Source organism: Peromyscus leucopus, chromosome 5 (genome assembly GCF_004664715.2).
Source record: "Peromyscus leucopus breed LL Stock chromosome 5, UCI_PerLeu_2.1, whole genome shotgun sequence".
NCBI classification, from domain to species: domain Eukaryota; kingdom Metazoa; phylum Chordata; class Mammalia; order Rodentia; family Cricetidae; genus Peromyscus; species Peromyscus leucopus.
In genome coordinates, this window is record NC_051067.1 from 75586074 (window position 1) to 75611314 (window position 25241).

Here is a 25241-nt window from a genome sequence, read left to right on the forward strand (position 1 = left end):
CACAGCCGCCTGCCTGCCCCCGGGCCCAAGGGCTTCTGCTCCGGGGTGTCTAACTTCCTTTTCCCCCGTGATCCCCAGACACACCTGCCTGGTCAAGGGCCCTGGATCAGGCTGGGATTCATTTCCCCACCTGCATCATAAGGCAGTGAGGGAGAGAGAGAGACAAATTGTTTCCCAAACTTGCCTCAAACTCTGACTTGGCCTCAAAACATCCAAGTAAAGTGAGCAGAGAAAGTGAAGAAGGCCAATGGCGAGAGGGAGGGCGCTCCGCAGCAGAGCAAGCCGCCGAGCAGGGGGGGCGGGGGAGGGAGGGAGCACTGGAGGCCTGCTCCGTGCCAGCCCAGAGCTGGGAGGGGAGGCCCGCCTGCTGTCCCTTCCTCTGGCACCCCCCTCCCACCTTCTGCCAGCAGGGCTTTCTCGGCCTCCCTGGCACAGAGCAGAGGGGGCTGGCTCCAGACCCTGCTCAGAACCATTGTTTTTCTTCTCAACACCCCCAAGTTCAAGTTCATCTGGGTGTTACATCATGTCTGGTTGCTCCTGGAAACCAGACGGGTCAGACGTGACTCTGGGGGAAGGGGGTGGGAGGCTGGAGGGGGTTGAAGTTCTCTTCTCCTCCCCTCCTCACCACTAGGGAGCTCTGAAGTTTGAAGTTTGACTAAGTTGTGTGTGTGTGTGTGTGTGTGTGTGTGTGTGTGTGTGTGTGTGTGTAAGGAAAAGAAAGAAAAGACCCTTAAAACACACACACGCACACACACACACAACACACACACACACACACCTTCCATCCACCAACTTTCTCTGGACTGGGGCCTCAGCAGAGGCGGGGCAGGAGCCCACAGAGGTGGCCCTGAGGCTCTGAGCAGGGGTGGATTTCCCAGGGCTGAGGAAGCCGGCAAGGAAGTGTTTTTATAAAATGTACAAAAAGAAGAATATTTGTGTGCTTTTTCTGAAAGCCCTGGCCCCCTAAAGCCGCCCCTGGCCTGTTCCTGAGGTGGGCCCTCCCTGTGTTCCAAGGGCCCTGGGTTCTGCCTGCTAGTCTCACCCTTTTTAGACGAAGGCACGCTCGAGAGAGACATCTATATGTGCACATGCATTCTCAAGGCAGCCTGGGGCCTCAGGCTGGAGGGCAAGTTTAGCTTGTCTCCTTCTGGGAAGTGGGGGTGGTGTCCAGCAGCCTGACTTTCCTCCTAATGGGGCTTGTGGAGACTCAGGGGAGGGGCCTCCAGGACGGCAGCCAGCCCTGCCCTTGATGCCAGTCTCTGGGCATGCAGCCCACCAGAGCTACTTTGCCCCTCCCCCACCTTCATCCAGCCCACCCAGTGCCAGGGAGACAGGGAAGGCCAAGGTTTCCTTGAGCTTCCTTCCAGGGTTGGAAGGGTAGGAGGAAACCCAGGAGACAGGACTGCCTTCCTAGTCAGTGCCTCAAACTTCCCTCTTGGCTCTACCAGGATGGCCCAGAGGTCTCTAGCCTTGGGTTGCCTTTCCCAGGTCCGGGGCTGTCAGAGCTAATTATCCAATTAGCTGATTAGCAAGGGAGCCTGAGGCTGCCTAGGGAGGCTGCTCAGCTGGGCAGAAGCCTGGGCATGCAACTCACAAGGAACAGCCCTCCCCAGGACCCTGGCTTCTTTCCTCATCCCAAGATGTGCTCTGCCTGCATCGGGGCATCTCCTACCTGAGACTGCTGTGGGATGTTCAGAAAGTTGCCGTCCCGGGGTCCGATGCTGACAAACCGGTTGGCAGAGGAGGCGCCTGTCGCTGCGAATGCTGTGGGGAGCAGGGGGTGAGGAGAGAGGAAAGACCAGGTCAGGCTATGAGGCCCTCCTGGGCACTGCCCCTCTGGGGGGCTGAGAAAGACTAGGTGAGACGTGCCGTAGGGTAGGCTACAGTTGGGAGGCCAGGCTGCAAGCCTTTCCGCTCACTGACCAGGAGCACACTCATACCCTCCTGCTTCAGCCTGGATCAAGGCTGGGGTGAGGAAGGGCCCTCGAGGCTGCAGCTGAAGTCCCTTGGGCCTACTTCTGTCCCCTACTGAGACGATGGTTAGCAGTTAGCACTGAGTTCACCAGTAGAGACCCTGGCTCTTCTACTTGCAGAGGGCAAAGGTGGGCGCTGGGCAGTCTGGACCAGCCTGTCTGGGCATGGCCCCACTCATCCAGGTCACCTCTCCAGCCCTGCGGCCTCGCTAGGGGCTGCACCACTTACCACCTTGGGCAGTCCCACTGGTTGGCAAGTGGCTCAGGAACTCACAGGGGTCCAGTGGAGGACTAAGTCAGCAGGGATCACAAAAGAACCCGAGGAGGCCTGCTGTGTGCTGTGGCAGAAAGGCTGAGGGCCACGCTGCTCTCTCTCTGCTCTCTGCCCGTCAGTGTGTCAGGCCAGGTGACCGAGAAGGAGGCCACAGACAGAGCCCCAAAGCTCAGCCACCTGGGGGAGGGGCAGCGGTCCAATGCCCCAGGGGACAAATGAACCCAACACCCCTGAGCTCTTCTGGGGCATTCAGCTGAACCTATCAGCTGGGAAGCAGTCCCCAGAGGAAAATGGAGTGTCCCAGCTCACCTGGGCAGCTCACTCCTCTACACCAGACACATCCAGGCCATGCTCACCAGATTCTGCCCCCTCTTCAGAGTGAGCTCCAGCCTGGCTCCCTCCCCCACGCTGCCCACCTCCAGTGACTGTGATCATGTCTAATGGCATATGCAAATGAGGAGATGACATGGAGAGGGCAGAGAGAGGGAGGGGGAGAGGGGAGACAGAGAGCGCGAACGGACAGGAGCGTTGACATGGGCCACCCCCTCCCCACTGCTGCCCAGTTCCAGCTCAGACTCCTGCCCACCCTGTGCCAGCCCAAGACAGCGCGCCGCCCGCCTTCCGCCTCTCCTGTCCTTCACGTCGGGTCTAGCTGGGACCTCTTCACTTAGATTTTTCTTGTCTTCCCTTTGGCAACATTTGTCATTGGATTTAAGGGGGAAAGACAGGAAGAGAGAGAGGGAGGAGAGAAAGAGAGATGAAGTAAGCCTGGGCCCAGTGCCCTCCCTTCTCCTTGGAACTTACAACCTGGGAAAGGAATTGAGGGGAGAGAAGGGAAGGGATGGGAGGATGGGAAGAGGGTGGGGGGGGAGGAAGAACGAGAAACCAAATGGGAAACTGAGGAAGAAGGGTTGGAAAAGCAGCCTCCTGCATCTTCAGAGGCCCAAGGGCCGGGTGGAGGTGGGGGCACAAGGCAAAAAGAGGATGGCGGTGGCATCACCTGTGGTCACATTTAATTTTTTTCGGTGTGTGTAAGGGAACAACGAAAGAACAACAAAAAAATTGAAAAACAAAACCAAAAAATCAAAAAAAAAAAAAAAACCAACAACAACAAAAAACAAAAACAAAAGCAGCAATCAGGCATGAAGATGGCATGGCTGTGCCTCCCGCCCCCCCACCCGCGCCAGCACCCCCGGCCCAGCGCCCCACTGCACTCTCCCTCCCGTCCCCCCAGGGGGGCCTGGGCCAGGGCCTGGCTGGGAGCAGTGGGCAGGGCTCATGGGGTGCTGGCTGGCGTAACTGAGGCCCAGGAGGCCATGGCCAGGGCTCAACCCTGCTCATCCGGTGGGAGGCTCTGAGGCGCTCTGGGAAGGGGCTGTGTTGGGAGGGGGCGCTCCTCTTTTTGCAGTGGAGACTGGTGTAGATGGGCCAGGGATGCTGGGCGCTGTGGTTTCGGTTTCATCGTCCACTTACAAGGTGATGGAGGAGTCAAGGCCGCGCCGTCTGGGGCCGTGCTGGTGGTTTTGGAATCAGGCATAGGAAGGGGCACAGGTCTGGCCACTGGAGGCGGCGGCGGTAGCAAAAATGACCCCGGGACTTTGCCCTGGCCGCTACCGTTGGGCTGCGAACAACATAAATAGAGTGACGCATGAAGGCACATCACACACAGACACACGCTCCCCTGCGCGGCCGGCCACTTGCTCCTGAGAGCGGGCGCTCCCGGTGGAAGATGCAGGAGTGGCAGGGAGGGTCCTTTCCTCTAGGCACAGGATGGAGGAGGTGTAAGGCCTCTATTTGGTCTCTTGGGCGTTTCTGTCTCTTTTTTCCTCTCTCTTATGAAGTAGTGGGAGGGAAGAAGGGGGATGTCCGACGGGTGGTTCATCATTTCTTTCTTTCTTTGTTTTTTTTTTTTTTGAGACGGGGTCTTAATGTGTAGCTCTGGCTGGCTTCAAACTCACCATGTAGACCAGACTAGCCTCAAAAGCACAGAGAGTCACCTGCCTCTGCCTCCCAAGGGCTAGGTTTAAAGGTGTGAGCCACCATACCCGGCTAATTCGTCAATTCTTAAGCAAGATGTTCTAGGTACAAAAATGAACCACCTAGCAATGCACACCACTGCACCTAGAACAGTCATGCTCCTGGAAGACCTGTCCTCATGGCCGGAAAGAGAAGCCAGCTCACCTCCAAGGTCCCAGCGGCACATTCCCTCCACGGGCCTGGCTGGGCTGGCTGACTAGCCAGGACCCACAGGCCTGCCAACATCTACCCCATGGGCAGCCTGGCCCAGGAGGCCGTCAGCACCGAGATGCTCACCCTCCATTCTACCTCCAGCAGATCCTTTTCTCAGCCTGCGAACAGAAGGGCGCTGGCCTTTTCTATAAAGATCAGCCAGCGAGGAAAACACGCCATTGGTGGCTCCAGCTTCTGTGCGGTTCTTCGAGAGTGATTCCCTGGATAACGCACGCCCTCAGGAGCCAAGGACATTCTGCCACAAGGTTCATTCCTTGTCCTTTGTGCCTCAAACTTGCATCTCTCCTCCAGGCCTCATGCCTGATCATGCCTGGGTCAGCTTCAAGGATTCAGAGAAAGTACGCACCACAGGCTCCCCGGCCACAGGAAGGCGCAGTATCCCCGGAGAGACCTGGAACATGCCTCCTGCTGCTTGGGAGGAAGCCCTCAGTGCCCACCTGAGCTCAGGCTCAGGGAGGCCTGGCCCCAGCTCTTCTTTTCCTACGGAGCAAACTTCAGCCCTTCTGGCCAACTAGGCACAAATCCTAGGGAAGTCTTTCTCTCTCAGGCTGCCCTCAAACTGGCAATCCTCCTGCCTCGACATCCTGAGTCCTGGAATTATAAGCATGCTCCACTACACCTGGCCAGTGCTCCCACTTCTATGAGAGGACAAACCCCGGAAGCCCACCCACCTGATGTCTCCAGCCAGCCATCCGTCCTTACTCATCTCACTACAGGGGTGGGGGGTGGGGTCGCCTCTCTGCTCTGACAGTGAGTGGCTCAGCTCAGTGCTCTGAGTGTCCAGTGATAGCCTAGACATTGTATTCATGCTGGGTCTGACCTTCCGACTACTCACAAGGAAACAGTTCTGCTTCCCATCCTAGAAGACACCGCAACATCTAGAGACATTTTTGAGGCCTAGAAGATGCCATTGGCATTAAGTGGGTAGACAAATCCATATCCTACAGCTCACAGGAAGAAAAGCTCTCGCCCTCCACTCAGAGTTAACAGTACTTACTGTCTCTGGGAAACTGATGTAAAGGAAGCTTTATCCTACCCATCCAACAGCTGAATCCCGTGGTGCCGTGCAGGGAAGTGGTTTATCCACAGTTACCTGCTACACTGGCCATGCCTGGAGGCAGATCCCTACCTGTCTGACCCAAGAACCTTTGGCAGGCTCATGGGCCTTCTTCCCCAAGTGCAAGTTAGCTCAGATCTCTGGCAAATGTCCCACTGTTTTAGAAGATGCACTCTCTCCAGGGGCACTCAAGGCCCTTGTCCCCCCACACCCCTTCTTTTCTGCTGGGTATTTCCCATTCTGAGCTCCTTGGACGTTCGAACTGAGGCTGAGGGCAAGGCCAGAGTGTAGACTTGCTCACCACAGAGTGCCCTGCCTGACGCTCCTTCCTGCACCCCTCGAGGCCTGCTCTGAAGGCATTACACACACACACACACAGGTACCAGCCAGACTCTGAATCATAGAGTCTCTCGCTGTCCTATACTTCTTGGACACCCTTGGCCCTTCATCAGAGTCACGGAAGCAGCTCTCCCCCAGCTCCAACATGTCAGCAGACTCGTGTAGCACTCAAGTCCTCCAGCCCAAGCAGGACCGCACTGTCCTTCTTCAGATCGTCTCCTTCCGCCGTCTTCATGTGGGTTCCAGGGGTCAAACTTAGGTCATCAAACTTGTGTGGCAAGTACTTTATAACATCTGATCCTCCTGCCTCCACCTCCTAAATGATGGGATTACAGGTGTGCACTGCCATGCCCAGCTCTACTCCGGCCACACCTGACCCAGAGCTCACCAGCCTTTATCCCTAATGACCTATCAGATCTGACACACTATTCCCTACATGGCTTCTTCTGCCATCCTGCACACCCTCAGGACGATAGTTCAGAAGCATCCGGCTAAACAAACCCGCGGCTGCCCAGCATCCCGATCTGTGACCCGGCCTGGAGCCTTCTGTGCTAGGTGCCCTTTTAGAGAGCGACTCTTTGGTTCTAGGCAGCATTAGGACCAAAGAGCAAGTTTTCCAGCTCTGCAGGGGTGTCAGTGAGAGCCTCTCCCCTCATGTCTATGGCCTGTCTGGCTCCCATCCCATTTTTCCCTCAGACAGGAAATGGAGCAGTCCCACAGGTCACAGCCTCATGGCTTCTCTCTGCGTTCTGAGCAGCTACAACACAGCTTGGAGACCTCTGCCTCCTCCACGGCCTGTCTGCTGCAAGAGTGTCGAAAAGGAACCCCACCTGAGGGGCCGGCCACAGCTTTCACCAGGCCTCTGGGGCATCAGAGCTTTGGCTGGGATACAAGTCAAGGTATTAAAATATCAAAGTCTGTGGCTCTGCATTACCTTAGGAGCTGAGGCGGGGACCAAAAAGAGTCTATGAGCTGGCCCAGCATATCACCTGCCTCTTACAGATGGTGGCATTCCTGCCTCCCTGAGTCATTACCCCATGGGCCCGCAACTTCACCACGCACATTGGGCTGTCCCTGCTCTACCTGGAACACTGCTGGTCAGAACCTTCCTCCTGCCCTTTGGGTCACCTAAGTGCTCTCTCCCTGTGACCTTCAAAACAAGTGCCCTAGGCTGGGGTAGGAGGATGAAATATGAGGGTGCCTGGGGGCCCTCTGTAATATCTGTAATTTCTCCTCTATGGCTGAAAAGCTGGTCTGTAATCTGGGATTCTTGAGGTGCTTAGTGGGGTGCTCCTTCAGGCTCCAGGTCGGTGGTTCTTAAAGCGGGTGCTCTGGCCGCAGTCCAGGAGCAGGATCTTGGCAGACACTTGGGTTCTTAGGCTCCACCTTTGCTGAAACAAGCCGAAGGCTGAGGCCTCTGAGTGACTCTTTGTATATACTAAGTCTGGGGCCTGCCGCTCTGTGGTGGCCGGGGGAGCCCAGCACAGCCTCTTCTCCAGCATGAGTGGCCGGCCTCTCTTCAGAAGCCCCATGGGCCCTGCTGCAGCCTCCTCTCAGTTGCAGGTCACAGAGGAAACCTTAAGAGGATTCCCTACTCCCCGGGGCCAGTGACACTCAGCGAAGTGTCTACTTACATTTGTCTGCAGCCTCATGGAATAAGCACCTGTCTTGAGAAAATCACTCTAGGCCAAGTGAATGTTCCAAGTACACATGTTAGGTCACAGGTGAGGCTCAGAACCCAGCCCTCGGGAGGCGGGGCCAACTGATTCTTTCTTCAGGGTCCTGTGGTGAGAGATGTCTCCAAGCCTGGCTGCCTGAGGTGAAAAGGCAGGCTAGGCAGCGTCCCTCTGGAGTCTGCTCTATCTCTGAAGTGGTAATCAGGGGTCACTTCTACCCTTCCATTCCCCTAAGACAGGCAGCGTTTATTCGGAGGTGGGAAGGTCACCAATGTGCTAAGGAACTGGAGAATCGGCAAGAGAAACCCTTGTGGGATAAAGTAGGAGGATGAGGACAGCAGATGGGCGGGGTGGGAGCAAGCCAGAGCAAAGAGGACCAGACCCAGGATGTACAGAGAGCCCAGCCCGGGTGTACTCCAGAACCAGCACATGCCCATTCTTCCCAGAGCACATCAAGGCACCCTGCCGGCTGAACAACAGAGGGCCGCGGCTGCTCCCCCTGAACTGCCTCTGGTGTAGACTTCCAGAACACCTCTCCCAACTTGCTTTCTAAGCTCTTTGAACACCCTCCCATTGACTTCTCACAGCCAGGCTACCTGCACTGGCCGAGAGAGGAGCTGGGGCATCTTCACTCTGCTGGGCTGCAGAACTCTCCAGAGGTCTGGACATCCCATCTCAAGTGACCCTAGAGACTGAGCATGTCCTGCTAGCATCTCTGGAAAGTTATCTTCCTGGATAATTCCTTTGCTGAGCACCTTGAGTTTGCACCAGGCCCTGGGGCTGGCTCATGGAAAAGGAATCCACAGGGAACCCTTCTGATCCACAGGGCTTTGCTCTAGAACCGGAACAGTGCAGGAGCCTTTGGTACGAATCCTGGCATAGGAATCTTCACACAAGCATCACGTGGGGCCCACTGAGAGCGGGAGATAGGTTTGACGCCCATGACTAAGAAGGAGAAGGTACCCCCTGGCATCTGTTAGGTGAGGGCCGAGGATGCCTCCGGCGGAGTCCAGGGCAGCCTCACACCACAGATAATAAACAGCCCAAATGTCAACAGTAATGAGCCACACAAACTCAGGCCCACAATCTGTCAAATCCTTGACCCCCTAGATTTTAGAAAGGTGGAGGTCCAAGGCCTGATTGGACAAATGACAGGCTCATCCCTGCTGGGAACCAAGGGTCAACAGGAAGGGAAGGAGCCCCTGAAGGAAGGCTTGGGCAGCTGCCCCACCTCTCCAGTCCCTAATACTCAGACCCTGGCCCCAAGCCCGCTGAAACTGTCCACAAGGCAGAGTCTCTGGGCTCCCCGCTACTTCAACTCCATGTATGCTCCTGACTTTTGGCCCTTTCTTCCCGAGCCCTTGGACAGACAGAAGGACAATCAGACGGACAGACGGACAGACAAGTCTATGAGGCTAGGAGGCCTCCTGCGCCCTCTGGACTCACCTGTCCAGTGGCCTGGCCCGAGCCATCAGAGCACACAAACTGCACAAACTCCTTCAACGAGTCCTGCCCGTGGTGGTGGTGGTAGCGGATGGTCGGGTGTGTGAAATACGGGCTCGACTGCTGGATGATGGACGTGGAGGGGAAGTGCAGGGCCGATGCTGTGGCCCGGGGGCTCCCTGTATGCAGAGGCAGGAGAGAGAAAAGGTTGTCAGGGGAGCCACGTGGGAAAGACGATGTGGCAGCGGACGGGCTGAGGATCCCGAGGGGGAGGCAGAATGGGGCAGAAGCACCGTGTCAGGAACAAAACCCCTCAGTCATCTATGCAATAAAAAATAAACTGGCAGACGACTACCTGAAGGCCAGCTGCTTGCTTCTATAAATAACATGTGACTGGAGCTGGGGGCGGACGTAGTTGAGGCAGGTGAGCAGCCTGCTACAAGTGTAGGGTTGGATGTTATCTGCTCAGAATCCTAGGAAGTCATTTGTCTGGTTTGTTTGTCCGTGGAGATGGGTTTCTTGTAGCCCAGGCTGGACTTTATGACCTTGAGCCCCTTCCCGATCGTCTTGTCTCTCTCCTAACGTTTGGACTGCAGGTGTGTGTCTGGCTGTCTGGCTGCATTGTTTGTTTTGGTTGGTTGATTTCCTTTGGTTTCTGTCAGTGCTGAGGACTGAGCTAGGGGTCCACATGTCAGTCAAGCTTTCTGCCATATCTGCTTGTCATAAGCTTTGCTCTTATTTGTTTTTTGAGACAGAGTCACACAGCCTCAAATTCTTGATCCTCCTGCCTCAGCCTTCCGTTTGCTGGGATTTCGGGTGTTGGCCTCACCCGATGTTTTGCAACTGTTTTCATTTTTTAGAAACAATACATTAATATATTACTTATCTTGAGGACTGAGTTTTTGGCATCTTTGACATTTTTCTTCTGGCACCCTTGGCAAACAGCTCACTTGCCCTGCCCTACATGTGAGCCTGCCTGAAGGGCACACAACAGGAGAGCATGACTCCAGGGACTCTGCATGGACGGGCCTGCCTGTGCAGGAAGGCGTCTAGCACACACACAACTCCACAAGTGTAAGTGGGATCCGCAGGCCTCCTTCGTGAGCTGGCCCCAACCCCTCTCGCTCAGTCACCCTGCCCAGGCCTCTGCTGCTCTTCCCACATCCCCCTCCCGTCTGTTTCCAATCAGCTCTCTTGCTCTCGGTTTCATTAGGGGGCTGAGGAAACTTGGCTTCTCACTGGAGTTCATAAAAATGGAGTGCAGCAGCGTGGAGCCGGCCTCCCTCCTGCAGCCGGCACGAGGCCCGGGCTCCCTGCCCCCACCGCGTGGCCACCACACCCTACCCCAGCGCTGGGCCGTCTCTGGGCTCTAAGCCAGGAGGCCCCAAGGAGGAAGCTGGGAGGTAAACCTCCCCGTTGTGTCCTACAGAAGAGAAGAGAGGAATGGCAGACACAGGGCCGTGTGCAAACAAAAGCCTTTGCTGCCAGATGGGTGCTGAGGGAGGACCCAGCAAGCCAGGGAGGGCCAGGTTCCCGCGTATTCCCACCTGGCCCCACCCTCGGGAAGATCAGCATCTTCTCAGGGCCTGAAGAGACTACCCTCGAAACAGCAGGGCAGTCCTTCCCATGGCAAGCCCTTGTTCTTTGGGCCCATCCCTTTACTTCTGGGAAAGGCAGGGAAGCCCAGAGTAGGTGACAGTTTGCTCTAGGACAGACACCAGAACTTGGACTGCTGAGACGTGCTCTTTCCAATCCACAGGAGAGCAATTTGGCTCAACTACTTGCTGGTGGGGGGAGGGGGAGGCTGCATGCAGCTCCCAGTGAGCATGTGCAAAACATGCACCCGACACAGACTTATGCGGCCAGAGTTAGCGTGTGCGAGGGAATCTAGGAACCCAGTGCGCAAGCCTGGTTCTCAGAGGTCCGCTGCCCGTCCCCTGCCACCCCACTGCTGTGCCATGACCTCACTCAGGGAGCCCAGATCTGTCACTTAGAGTGAGCCCTGGCCCCCGCTGTACCTGGCCGGCTGCCCCTCGCTGCGGCTGCCTCCCGCAGTGTCCCCTTAAGCCCCGCCTCCTCCATCTCTCACCTGGTCTGACTCCAGCAAGCACAGGCAGCGGGTGGTGGGTGAAAGCCATGCGTGGGGAACTGCCCTGAGAGGAGAGGGCACTGCAGAAGTCCAGTTTTCCTGACTTCTTTAGAGAAGCAGGGCCTGGGGGGAGGAAGCAGCAACACGCAGGGTTAGCTGGCTGGGGGGGGGAAGCCAGCAAAGCAGCCCGCTCCTCCTCTCCTCCCAGGGCCCCGCAGCCCTTCCTGCACCTCGGCCCTGCTCTGCTCTCCTGCGGCCTGACCTCAGGGGTGCAATCTGACCTCAGGGGTGCAATCTGGCTACGGTTGCTTCTGAAAGAGGAGAATGAGGCCCTGGTAACACGGGAGAGTATGCTGGGCAGGAGCGGCAAGGAGGGCACCCTGCTCCCCGACAGTCGATGAAGGAATAAAATGGGGTGCAGGGCTAGCATCTGGGAAGGGATGCGTGAGGAGCCCCCAGGAGCCGGGCGGTGAGCCAGGGGTGGCAGACAATGAGAGGGGCCAGAGGGACAAGGGTGGGAGGCACAGGCTGGGGCCTGGGACAAGGTGATGTGAGCCCTAGGATACTCTAGCCTGCAGAAGTCAGCTCTGCCTTTCTGAGAAGGGAAAGGGAAAGCACAGTTAGGGGCCCTCCAGAGGGTGCAACATCCAACAGGAGAACAAAGACAGGAGCCCGAGGGCTGGGAGGACCCCGGGGACCAGCCAGAGGGCAAGGACCGCCCAGGCCACAGGGCTCAGACAGTGGGGTTCTTCTCTGCCCCGTGCCAAAGCAAGGGTGGCATCCAGCCAGACACAGGGGCACAAAAAAGACCCTGTTTGGGCTTTGCGTCTAAGAGTCAGAGATTGCAAGCCAATGCCATCCCTGCCCAGTGTGCACAGCATCCAAGTAACAGGCTGGCAAGCAGGGTTCCCAGGGACACATTCTTTTGGTATCTCTTGTCCTGGGCTGAGTTTCGAGGCCATGCCCCGGCTGACCGGGCAAGGTGGAGCTCGTGAGGCAAATGCTGAGCTGCCGTCTCTGAGGGATCAATCTCGTTGGTTTTGATGGGCATGGGGAGCCGCAGAACAGAAAACCAGAGTTTCAACCACAGAGAGAAGTGGCGGGGGAAGGGCGAGCTCCCCGCGACCAGCAGAGGTGTTATCCGGCAGCAGCTGTGTGCCACCTGATAGCTGGCATGGTGAGGAGGGGGGAGTGCTCCACCAGCTGTGCACAGCTGTCCCTGCTGCTGCACAGCGCCTACCCAGCTGTTCCCATCCTGCAGCTGGGCTGCTTAATTGGCGATTTGTCGCAGCCCAGGGAACGAACGACGAGCTGGGGGTGAGGGGTCCTGGGGGCGCCGTGCACTGCAGGACCGCCAGAAGTAACAGAGACGGCAGGCGGTGGAGCGGGGCAGAGAGGAAAGACTGCAGCCGCCTGGCGAGGAGGCTCTGGGGACACGGACACTCACTGGCCGTCAGCAGGTCATCAAGGTACCCTAGCAGCAGTCCCTGCAGAAGATGTCACCTGCCCAAGGCCAGGATCTGGGATATAGCAATGTCCAGTCTCCCAACTCCCTCTCTATCCACCTTCAGAGAGCCCCCTAGGAGAGTGTGTAGGTCACACTGGCCCAGGCCCTGTCTGCCACAGGGCAGCCCTGAGCAGGACCTCCAAGTCATGCTGGGTGCCTTTCCACAAAGCACAGTCTCCTCTGGTGCTCCAGAGAGTGCCAGTCCATTCCTCCAGCCCAAGCCCAGGAGGTAAGCTCTGCTGTCTTTGCACAGGAACCAGAGTCAGAGCCAGGGTCCCGCAGCAGGGTCTCTACCAGACAAGTTAGCATCAGATCAGACTGTGGCTCAAACAATGAACCCCAGGCCCAGCCCCATCCAGTGTCCCCAGCTCAGTCCTGAGCAGGCAAGTTCTATGCACACTGTACAAAAGCAGGTCTGAGCTTGCAGGTCCCAAGGCCTCAAGGGCACCACAGCCTCTGGTGTGCACAGCCTCCCTTCTGGGCTTCTAGGCTTCCACACCACCAGCTTGCATTGGAGCAGCCCATGGCTGGACTCCACAGGAAGCCAGCTCAGCGAGGACTGGGAAGGTCTGGGCGGCTTCCTCGGGGCCCTTCAGAATCTCTGCTCTTTGCTAGCTTCCCAAGACAGTTCTGGCCTTCCACCCTGAGTTCTGAGCTTCTTTGTAAAGCTGGGCCCCAAGGCAAGGGTTTGCCACCTCAAATCTGTCTTCCTGAGGGCATCTGGCGATGTCTGGGGACATTTAGAGTCGTCCAAATAGGGTGGCCGGATGCAGCGATGCAGCGTGCAACCCCAACACGCAGGAGGTGGGTAAGGGCGCTCAGAGTTTGAGGCCAGCTGGGCTGTTATATTGCTAGGCCCTGTCTCAAAACAAAAACAACCGCCTAAAGAAGGGGTAGATGTTTGCTACTGGCATCTAGTGGTGGACCCAGGAATACTGCTGAACACCTTCTAACACAGGGCAACCCAGGCCTCAGAAAGCCACGGGGCATTCAAAGGCAACCTTGGGCCCAGCTGGGAACCTCAAGGCTAGGCGGGTCTCTAGAGGCAAGGGGTCTATGAAAACGAGGCCATGCCTTTAAGAAATGGCCTTACAGGCTTGGTAGCCATCTGCTCTGCCTACCATGCCCACAAGCTAGCTACCAACTCGGGAGACTCAGCTCCTCACCCCACTCTCCTCCTTCAGCATGGTCTGCCACCTGACAGAAGAGGCCACAGGGAAGCACAGGCTGCCACGCTGTGACTGCCATCTCCATACCTGCATCCACGTCATTGGGCCATCCACTGGACTGGCTGCTACCAGCTGCTGGGGAGCGGCCTGTCCCAGGGTAGAACACATCATCAACTGGGCTCTCCATCTCGCTGTCATCGATGGACTTGGGGCGCTTGGTGGTGCTGAGGAAGAAGGGAAGTCGAGTGGGCCACAGTTCCAAGCAGCCGCCAGGGGCCGAGGCCCGGGTATTGTTTGCTGGAGCGTGCCAGCCTACGGAAGCACTCCAGTTCCTGGAGGACAGCATCTCCAGACCCGCTCTCCCTCAGGTTACCAGATCACTGAGAGCCCATCTAAGAACAGACAAAACCTTCATCTGCCTGCTGTGTCCCAGCCACGACTTCCCATCAGCTCTCAGTTGTGCCGTGAAACTTAATCATTAAACAGTATTGTGAGCCAGCAGTGGTGACTCTCATGTCTGCCATCCTAGTACTCGGAAGGCTGACACAGGGGGATTTCAGTGAACTCCAGGTCAGCTGGTTGAACTTGTCTCATAAATAAATAATAAAAAATATTCTAATGCAAGATTAAAAACAAACAGACACCACAGGCTGGAGCGATGGCCCAGTGGTCACGAGCAGGTATTTACTGCTCTTACAGAGAAGCGAGTTTGAGTGCCGGCATTCATGCCAGGGAGCTGTAACTCCGCTCCAGAGCCTCTGGCCACATACTCATACCAGGCATGGTCGCCTACGCCTTTAGTCCCAGCGCTCAGGAGGCAGAGGCAGGTGGGCCAGCCTGGTCTACAGAGTGAGTTCCAGAACAGCCAGGGCTACACAGAGAAACCCTGTCTCAAAACAACTTAAAAAATTCAAAAGAGAAAGCTACATGGTAAACAAAAAACTTCCAGTTAAAAAGGAAACAACTCAACCTCCCCTTGCTGAACTCTGGCTCAGACCCTGGGGTTTCTTTTTCCCAGGCAGATCTCTCTTTCTGCAAACCGCCCTATCTGTCCAGGCCTTCCTGTGTTCCATCCTGGTCCAGTGGTCTCACAGCTGTCCACTCTGCCCCATATGCCCTCCAGTGGTCCCCACCCTCTGAAAGAGCACAAGTCCTCGGTGGGGAAAATCCTGACAACCTGTCCAAGTCTCACTGAGAGGGAAGCTGCCCAGAGTTTCCAGGTGGACACCCCCCCCCCAAACACACACACAACCAGCTCTGTCTGGGCTCAAATGCCATCTCCACAAGACAGGACTTCTCTTAGTCTCACTCCCAGGCACAGCCATGCCTTGTGGGTTATGTCCCACGATCAAGGGCTTCACGACAGCATAAAGCAGGAAGCTCCATGGGTGGCTGAGCACGGGGACACCCTGAAGGACCGTAGCCCAGAAAGCAGAGCTGCTTGAAGCCGTGGGAGGTGGTTAGGAAGGCGAGGAGGCCACTGCCCTGGCTTACCTGGTGGAAGGAGGGGAGGTGATGGACCGCCGTCCCAGGGTCACTTGGTTTATGTTGTAGTAACTGGGGCTCTCCAGGTCTGCCAGGGAGAAGTTGGGTCCTGATGCGGTTGCAACAGGAGCTGGGAAGAGAGAGGTTGGTGAGGTTGGAAGATGCTGTTGTGGACCCCAGGGAAGCCCAGGAAGAGCTCACTGTGATGTCTAGGCTGCTGGGAAGACCCCCTTCCTGGGTGGGATTTCCTGGGTGGGCTGTAAGGGAAGAGCCACTGGTTGTGGGTTCCCGCCCCCACAGCAGGGGTTAGAGACAGGATTCTCTGGACAACTGCTCTTCCCAGCTCAGGGCCAAATGGGCAAAGAGTCCCTACGATATCATCAATATAGCCCTGTGAAGTCTGAAAACCACCTCTGCACCCCGGTCCTGGCCCCTGGCCCCCAGGACACAACTTACTCTGTGACACTCTCACCAGCTCTGTCACGTTCCAGACCCCGGAAGTCACAAAGCAGTCCTGGAAACTTAAGTGCCCTAAAGAAAGAAAATGGCTGGTGAGTGGAGCCCGACCAGGATGGGGTGCCTGTCCATTTCCCCAAAGTTCTTCCCTGCTTGGCTCCACCCCTTAAGGGTTTTTCCATTAGCCCCCAAAGGGGCATACACCAGGGGACCCTCCCTCCTTGGATGACAGCCCGTCACGGGACAGCTGAGTGAAGGGAAGGAGGGCGGGGCAGGGCACTGACCGTTGGGCAGTGGTTTGATGTCCGCATCTCCTTGCTGGTTTGAACTATCTGATTGTCCGGATTCTGCAGGAGAGACAAAAGGAGACAGAATCAGGAACCAAGTTTCATACAACCGCTGGCCAAGTACCCACCCTCCAGCCTTAGAGCCCTTCACGCAGGCTCCAGGGCTAGCCCCGGGAAACAGAAGAGAGGGGAGGCAGTGTGTACTTTACCCCCAACATTTGGACGGGAGTGGTCACTGAGGCGGGGGGAGGGCATCCGTGGCATCTCTGGCCTCTACCCACTAGATGCCAATGGCATCTTAGTTGTGACAACCCAAACTACCTCCAGAAACTGTTCAATGAGCCCTGAGGGACAGAGCTGCCATGGGTAGGTATCCCTGGTCAAGAATCACAAGTCAGGGGGGCAGCAAGGGGAGGAGACAGTGATGGTCATTGTCCATAGCAAGGCAGGCCCCAGGGCCCTCCCTCTCCCAGAGGGGTATTCCCATCCCTAAATTCACTAATGAATGCTGCTCCCGTGGGCTCATGCCCCCTCCATCTCACCTTTATGCTTACAAGCAATGCCTGGCAACCCGGAGGGGGAGGTGTGTCCTGCTGCCACCCATTCTGTGCCAGCCTGTCTGGGTTCTCTCATGCCCCATTGCCACAGCTGCTCAGAGGGAGCCCTGAGACAAGGGCCTATTGTGTGGTGGAAGCTCGCAGAGGGCGGGGGGCAGGGTGGAGTGTGTGTGTGAATATTTTGCAGAGCTTGAGAAAGCCCCCAGTCTCACCCCCAAGGTCCTCCAAAGCTTTGTGTGTGCCAGGGGCAAGATGGGGACCTCCAGAATGCCTGCCTGGGCATGACAGCTGGTGAGAGGGTGGGGTGCTGGGGTAGGTCGCAGGGTGCTTGGTGAGGACTCGGCTATTCATAAGGACCACAGAGGTGGCATCTGACACTGTGCCCTGGTTCTGGCCAAGGCTTTGCTGGGCTCTTCATAGTGACCCAGCCACCCCAAATTCACCCACAGCTCAATGTGTCTCCTGCTGTCTCCCAGGAGGATTTGATGGGCCCTGCTCTAAGAGCCAAGGCCCTGTACATCTGTGGCTGGGAGCACCGGCCAGACTCCTGGGCTCCTTCACGGTGTGAAGGGTAGAAGGCTATGACATTGGGGGGCTGCTGTCCTTTTTTCATCATGTTCAGTCCCACCCCCACCCCCACCCCACCCCCACCCCCGGCAGTACTATGGATCGAACTCACGCAAGGCCAGAGCTCTGCCACTGAGTTACAGCCCCAGTAATTCCAAAGAGTAATAGTAAATCTTGCTATGAATTAAGAGAGTGGAGGTCATGCTCACAAACCTCCCTCTCCGATCTGAGGGGTATCCCCCTCCATGCTATGGTGGGTCACCCCTTTTCCCGGCATTCCCTGCTATGGAGGGCCTAGGGGCTGCTCCTCCAATCACTGACTGTATCTGGAGACGTCACCCCGGTATCACACAATTTCCTCTCACTCTCTGGATCCCTGGGTTTGATTCAAGTTCAATCCAGTCCAAGCAGAAGCCAAGGAAGGGGTCCTCGGTGGCAGGTGACCCATGCGAGGGCCTTCCTGAAACCCCACTGTGCAGCTGAAGAAGGCACAGCCTCGAGACTGGCATGCAGAGTCCGTCACAGGACACATGGCGCATGCTCTGCTGCCCTGTCGCCTGCCACGGAGCCCACCCATGCTGGGACCAGCACAGCCCCGAAGACCTCCAGCCCTGGGTCAGTGTGAGAGGCTCAGCGTCCACCTCACAGGAGTGCAACTGGCCCACCGCAAAAGGCCAAGTAGAGAGGGAGAGCTGCGTGCCTGTGTGTGTGTGTGTGTGTGTGTGTGTGTGTGTGTGTGTGTGTGTCCGCGCGTGCGCACGCGTGTGGGTGTGCACAGACCCAGTCAAGGGACAGAAAGAGCAGAGAACGTGACAAAGAGATGGAGGTACGCCAGTGTCTCCGGCAGAGACGAATGGGGATCCAGGAGAGCGCGACAGACAGGAAATCCTTTTAAACCAGGACACTTCCCCAAAGGGTGCTGCTGCTATTACTATTAGTTTCATATTAAAGGAGCAAGCAGGAGAGGCTGGGGGAGGAGGCCGGCTGCCACGCGCCACCAGGCGTGGCTCTGGGCGCTGCTGGCAGCCATCTTAGACCTTGGCAGCCATCTTATGGCTGGCGGCCCCAGCCGGCATTGCCACAATGCCGCCACCACCAGCCCCCAGCAAGCTCAGCCCAGCGCCAGGACAAAAGGCAGACACACTGGAGTCTGGACCTAGGCTCACAGGCAGAGGAGGGAGCCCTATGGCGAGGGTCCCGTAGATCTGCACCAACCTCAGCTTTCAGGATGCCCGCCTGGACCCCCAAAGGGCAGGGACGATGAGGCTGGTCCCCTGGCAACACTGTAGCTTTGCTGAAAGGCAGCGGACGCCCTGAACTACCATGTCTAGGCCCAAGCACCTAATGGTGCAGCGAGAACGGACCCCTGCCCAACAGGGCTCAGAGTATTTTGAAAGTAAGGGATGCTAGTACCCTGTCAGCTCAGAACACAGCCTGAGTGGAAACAAGATGGGGGTTGGCAGGGAATCAGACGGGTCACTGGGTCCTCAGTGGTCAGACTCTGGGGCCAGCCAAAGGACATCCTGCCATCCAGAGATGGGAGCCAGAGGCCAGCCTTCCCATGTGGTGGGCTCTCTGGGATGCCTTGAAACAGGGTCTGTGCCTGTTCTGGACACCCCTAGGGACCAGCAGCTGGGCCCAGGGCAGCATGCCACAGTGTCCAGGCACCTTGACCCTCCTCTGCTTGGGACCCCTGGGGGAGGTTACAACCCGGGATTCAGGACGAGACGAGGAAGGCCCTTTACAACAGCCCCTCCCCTGGCCCCGCCTCATAGCTGCTTGGCTTTTATCTGGCAGAATGGGGCTTATCAGAGCCACCAGCTGAACAAACACACAAATCCACAGTTAGTGAGAAAAAATACTCAGCCTGAACTCTTTATCTCCTGTTCACAGGCCTTGCACACTGCCCACTGCCAAAAGCACAGGAGGGGACCTGAGGCGGGGCAGTGGGGGCTGAGTCCTCTGCTCTGGAGGTGGAGGGTGGCCTCTCCGACTCCGGCCTCAGCCACCTCCCTTCTTCCCTCCTTGTCCCTGGCCCATCACCAGTGGGTAGACATTAGTGAGCTCACACAGAACCCCTCCAGTGTCTGCTTTCTCGCTGGGGACAATGGGCCAGCTGGTGGCCTGTGGAACAGCAGAGGGACAGGGATGGTACTGGCTCACACAAGGCAGGCAGGTGCCACTTCATCTCTTATCCCGTCCTGCCCAGCCCACACTGGACACTGTCACCGGTTCCCCAGTTTGCTATGGCCACATGCCCTGGGGGCTTTTCTTGCTTCAGCCCCTCATCCTGGCTGGCATGGAAGCGAGGATGGCAGTCTGGCCCAGGCTGGGAAAAGGGGGAAAAAAGCTCCTCCCTGCACCCACTTTACAGAGCCTGGGGCTCCTACCACTTCCTTCAGAAAAGGAACCAGGACAAAGGGTTTGCCACCACCTTCCCTGGACCCGACCCAAGACAATTCAATAGTCTTCTAAGTCTTGGGGCTGAAGAACAAAACTTTCCTCCAGGCTCTAACGTGTCTCCCACTCTGCCCTTCGAATGCAAATACCTGAAAACCAAGCCCTGCCCATGTTTGATGGATGCCCTGGATGGGCAGGTAGCTCGGGCCCTGCCCACCCGGGCCAGGTTGGAGAGAGCATCTCAGAGCCCACGGTTCATTCTCAGCACTGATAGGTGGTTTGGGTCAGACCACCGGTGACTCAAGAGTGCACAGCCCTCACCCTCTTCTGAGGCTGCTCATACAAGGCATGATTCTGAGGCGGAGACCACTCCCGATAGTGGGTTTCTGGAAGGCAGGGCTGTGAAGGGGCAGGTGAGGTGATAAATTTGGGTTGACTGGGCATGGGCCCAAGTGGGTTCCACAGACGGGCCTCGACGGCAAATTCTTACCTGCTCTCTAGTCCTACACCATAGGTCATTCCCTGCTCTAACAGCTTAGAGCTGTTAGACTATAGGTGTCGGACAACATGTAACTGGCAGTGGGCAGCATGGGCCCCTCCGTTCCCACATGCTCCTTAACGTCTCTGGGATAGACAAAAAGCACCCCATAAAGCTGCCCTTCTAACCTCACGTTAGCTCCGTCCTCTCAGGCCCTGAGCCTTAACTGTGTTTCTGGCTTTTCTTTCTGAACTCCATCTCTGAGCCTTCTTTGGCTCCCACCCTCTGTCATCCTCTCTGTCCCTTTCTTCCTCACTTCTGCCTGCTTGCACACACGTGCGTGTGTATTTGAGAAGACTGCCTCTTAAGGCAGGGCTCTGGAGGGCAGGCTCTCATAGCTGGAACCCAGCATTGCCCCAAACCCTGATGTATATGTGCGTGTATATATATCCCCAACCACAGACAAGGATGTATTTATGGCTCCTAGCAAGTGAGGGAGGGATTCCTGCTCACTATAGCCAACACTCCACGGCTCCCACGCGAAACAAGCTCATTCTGCAAGGGGGCAGCTGCGTGTAGCTCGCTGGCCAGCTGCCTCCATGGACTTCACCCAACATATTCTTTAGGGGCCAGGAGGGGTGTACAGACCGGCCTCAGCTATACGCCAAGAGCGTACTTAGGCATGTGGACACACTCAGATGAGCACACTTGTTACACTCTCAGCCACACACGTCACCTACAGATGCCAGCAGCCCCTTCTTAGTGTCAAGAAAAGGTGGATTAAGATGGAACACCCAGAGCCACAGAGAGGAACACCTCAACTATGCAGAGTGTTGGTCCAGAAGCAGGCAGGGGTGTGATTCCAGTGCTGTGTCTCATCTGCCTCCCCCGTCTCTGTGATTCCGGAGTGTCCAGGGCACAGGAAACCCAATCTCAAGGAGAGCCAGAGGCCCAGCCTGCAGCAATCAGAGCTGCAGAATGTGACTATTGTGCCTCCTGAAACCCAAGTCAGAGAATCTGAGACACCCTGAGGAGGGGGCCGCAATGGATGGGGGCTGGGGAAAGGGTCACAAAGGGGTTCTCCCTGTCTCAGCAAACAGGACACTGGGGACCTGGACTGAGGAAGTCCTTGAGCGTGCAGGGCAGCCAGAGGGCAGAGGGAGGCGGGGCTGGGCAGACAAGGGGCTTCTCAGGTCCCCCTCTCCTTCCCGATACTCCCTACCTGTCCCCAAGCTAGCATGAGCACACAGCCCACCGCTGTCCAGGGGCTGGGGCTCCCTCTTGTCACCTCCAGACTGTCACAGTGTAGACATAGGAGCCTGACCGGGAACTACACCTGGAGCTGTGGCTGGGTAAGAAGGACATGCTATGTCCCTACCGACCTCGCCAGCCTCTCCTCATTACCTCAACTCACAGACCTAAAAGGGCTCTAGCTTTGGCTCGAGTCACCTGAGTAGGGGGCGCACCAGAGGGAACTGACACATAACCACAGGGACATATGTCTACCTGTGGGCTGAGGCACAGGGAGAGATGTGGATGCCCAGCAAGGCTGGACGATAGGGACCCTGGTGAACCATGGCTAGCGTGGGAAAGCGACATTTTACCTTCCACGCTTTCTTCTCTCCCTGCCTCACAGGCAGCACACTGGAGCGCAGATGGCAGCAGGAAGACCACCGTATACCTGCTTTCCGAAGCCATGCTCAGGCCATGTCTAAGCCTCCCGTCCTGTCAGAGGAGAACGCTGTCTCCTGCAGCTCTTGATTACCACCCCCACGCTGTGGAAATGGAGCCACCGTACTCCCCGCCTTCACGTTAGGAGAATGGTGTCCCCAAACTCACGCTTTTCTCCTAGGAGACAAGAATGGGGCTCCTCTCTCCCTCGACCTCCCTAACAGTCTGGTCTTCCCGGGAGGTCTTCTCCTGGCATGAGCTGCCAGATGTGCTCTGCCAGGTGTCTGCCAACTGCCAGGAGATCGAGCGAGAACTGGCGATAGAGTCGGGCGCTGAGCAGCGGGACCAGCTGGCCGGGGAGCTGGGTGCTCGGGGACGGCAGGCTGAGGCCAGCAGAGAGGAAGAGGAGGACACAAACAGAAGCACCCAGTGAAGGACTCGGGCAAAGGCACCCAACCCAGTGGCGGCAAGGCCCCGGGCCTTAGCAACCCTGGAAACATGGGGAGGCCCACGTGTGGACCCAGCAGCTCAGAGACAGGAGTGAACGGGGACTCAGGGCTTGCTGGGCAGCTATCCCATCCCAGCGGGATGTCTCCGAGGCCCACAGGCAGGGAACTCCACCAGAACGAACTCCCATCAGGGGTGTGGGCCGGCGGCAGTGCAGACGCTGCTGAAGGAGCAGGTGAGACTCTTAGGTAGTTGGGGACAGGGGGACACCTGGCCCAGGCTTGCCTCCCCCTCCCCTGAGCCCAAAGCTACCCAGGAAGGAACCACTGGTCTTGACTTCAGGAGAACTGTGCGGTGCTCTACGAATCTGGAGAGCCTGGCTTTGCCCTAGCACAGGGGAGACAGAAGGCGGCGGGAGACAACGGCACGAGCAACCCCGGGAAGATCCATGCTCCAGAACCTCCCAGCCCAGGGGCCTCAGCAGAGGCCACACTGGCTCCTTGACTGTGAGCAAAGGTGACACCTGCCCACTGGGTTCCTGGATGAGGAGCGGGTGGGAAACACGGACAACAGACCCTGGGCCCAAGCCTGGCTCCGAGGAGCAGCTCCCTGAACACTGCCCAGCCTTAGGTCTGGTTTCTCTTGTGTCTACCGGCTGAAATGCTTACCCCACCCCGCCCCCGCCCCCGCCCCCGCCAGGCCCTGCTCAGATGCCACTTCGGCTCACTGGTGACGACATACTAAGTGCATCTGAGATCGTCGTTTCTGGCCCCAGAGGCCCCAGCAGCGCCACCAGCAGGGCCTGGGTCATTACCTTCTACAGACAGCAGCAGAGGGCTTCTCAGCCACTAAGGCAGACCCAGATGGACCCCGATACGGGTTTGTCCTCCCAACAGTGGTCATTAGCAAATGGCCTGAGGCTGCTCACCACGTGGGGAGAGACAGGGGAAGAGAACAGCCGATGAGCAAGGCCAACAGGGCAGCAGGGTGGGTGACAGGGCCTGCCCCTGGGTTCGGGGGTCCCAGCCCCAACAACCTGCTCTGCCCTTCCCTGCTAAATCCTGGAGTTCAGAGCCCCGAAGTCACCACAAGCACAAGCCTGGTCCCGGGATGGCAGGTACCACCTCCTGCTGCCTATGACTCTGCCTCTTCACAGACAATCCACTCCTGCCGATGTCTGCTGGTGCCACAGTTTGCCAGCAGCTGCATCTAACATTTCCAAGGGCCTGGATCCAGGGATCATATGACAGTGGGGTCCAGACAAGTGGTCCCTAGCCTAAGAACCCGCCCCTCCTCAAGGTGATGGATAGAAACTGACATGCCTTCAATACACCATGGCCAGGAAAAGCCAGTGGTGGCGGGGCGCGTGCCCACCTCAGCCCAGGGCCTGAAAAGCTGAGCCCCACCCACTCCCTCTCTCTATTTCTAGCATTGCCCTTTCTGGACCTTTGAGTTGCCCAGGCCAGGCCAAGCTAGCCAGATATCCACCCCATCCCCAGCTGCTCCCGGGGCTATTAATAGTGTTTCCCCTTCCCAGGGCTGGGCAACAGCCCCCACCCCTAACCCAGCCAAACACATTTGCCCTTGGTCTAACTGTTCATTAAGAAGTACTCAGTTCCCAATGCCAGCCCTCGGAGGAGAGGGGCAGCAGAGGCTCTGAAGGTCATATAGGTCACTCAGACCAGGGAGAGCTTCAAGGGACGGGGAGGCGGTCAGCCCTGGTCCAGGAACGTAACAGTAGAGGGGCTGACAGAGAGGGAAGAGCTAGGGAGGAGGAGGGGGTTAGGGCCAGGCCAAGCAGCCTGGAGAGAGAGAGGCCTGTGCAAAGAGCCAGAGGTGGCGGTGGAGACAGCTGGAGGGGCAAAGAAAGGAGGTGGCCGGGCAGAGTGAGCTGCTTCTCACCACCAGCATCTATCTAGAGAGCATGTGGCGGAGGGTGAGCTGGAAAACCACAGGATCAGGAGCCCCCATGCCCACCCCCAAGATTTCTGTGGAAGCGGGGAGGAAGAGAATGTGGACAGAAAGCAGAAGAGAGTCCTCTCAGCCTATGGCAGAGAAGGTCCCTAACCCACAGCTTCTTCACCATAGGAAGTGGAGCCTGGGGGACAGAGATGGAGGGGAGAGGCACGAGCCCCCCCCTGCATCTCTCTACCCTGCACCCCTGCTGTCCACTACCCTGCCTCCTGTAGAGAACTCATCCAAGAATGCTGAGGGCTTAGTGGGAGAGAACCAAGCAGAACCCACGAACCTCAACTCAACTTAGAGGGCAAGCTGGGCTGAAGCCCCTGCCTGGGCCTCTACAGGACAGTGCCCTGGCTGTGGGTAGGTAACTCTGGACGGTGGAAGGGAGGCAAAGACAAAGGCACCCCATCACCAGATGTTTCAGCAGGACTCTGTTCCTACCGAGAGGCCTAGCAGCCCTATCTTCAAACCTTATCTACCGCACAGCCTCCAGGGGGTCAGCACGGAGAGAACGGGAATGGAGGGAACGGAGGGAGGCTCCCAGGGACCTGGCTGACCCGACAGGCTGCCTGGGCCAGGAGCCCCTGAGTCTTCAGCTCACTGAGGATGAGGCCTCTTGGCTTTGCTTACTGCTCCACCACCGCTCGAAGACAGCTGACCTTGAGAAGACTCCGAAGAGCCCCTTCTAGATCTTTCTTGCAACTGTGGCTACTATTCTGACCCCCACCCCCTACCCGGGGACAGAAGCACCCCCAGCTGGCGCTGGCACTGTGCTCCCTTGCTGAAGACAGACCGTCTTCCCACCTTTAATCCTCCTGTGAACCCAGCTGAGCCTCATATCAAAGCCCAGGGCTCCTAGAAAATGGCAGAGAATATTGGCCCTGACCGGCTACCATCCAGAGCCATTCAGACAAGACATGAGGGACCTGGGGTCTTGATTCCAGTGTGTGTGTGTGTGTGTGTGTGTGTGTGTGTGTGTGTGTGTGTGTGTGTGTGTGTGTGTGTAAGCTTGTCTGCTTTCTTTTTTTATTATTTTATGTGTTTTGCTTGCATCTATGTCTGTGTGAGATCTGGAGCTGGATTCACAGACAGCTGTGAGTTGCCATGTGGGTGCTGGGAATTGAACTCAGGACCTCTGGAAGAGCAGCCAGTGC

At 57.3% G+C, this 25241-nt stretch overlaps 1 protein-coding gene across 10 annotated transcripts in view; it reads right to left on the minus strand.

The window, feature by feature from the left end:
- Nfix (nuclear factor I X) overlaps positions 1–25241 on the minus strand; it is a 95078-nt gene that overhangs the window by 5632 nt on the left and 64205 nt on the right. For 3 of the 10 annotated variants that reach the window (XM_028861793.2, XM_028861795.2, XM_028861794.2), the window contains exons 3-10: positions 16003–16065; positions 15719–15793; positions 15272–15392; positions 13865–14001; positions 11102–11224; positions 9016–9191; positions 3721–3868; positions 1673–1764 (exon numbers count right to left, since the gene is read on the minus strand). In XM_028861793.2, the coding sequence (XP_028717626.1) occupies positions 1673–1764; positions 3721–3868; positions 9016–9191; positions 11102–11224; positions 13865–14001; positions 15272–15392; positions 15719–15793; positions 16003–16065 (935 nt within the window). The remainder of the gene's footprint in view (positions 1–1672; positions 1765–3720; positions 3869–9015; positions 9192–11101; positions 11225–13864; positions 14002–15271; positions 15393–15718; positions 15794–16002; positions 16066–25241) is intronic. The other 7 variants (XM_028861797.2, XM_037206043.1, XM_037206042.1 and 4 more) reach the window with 3 other exon arrangements.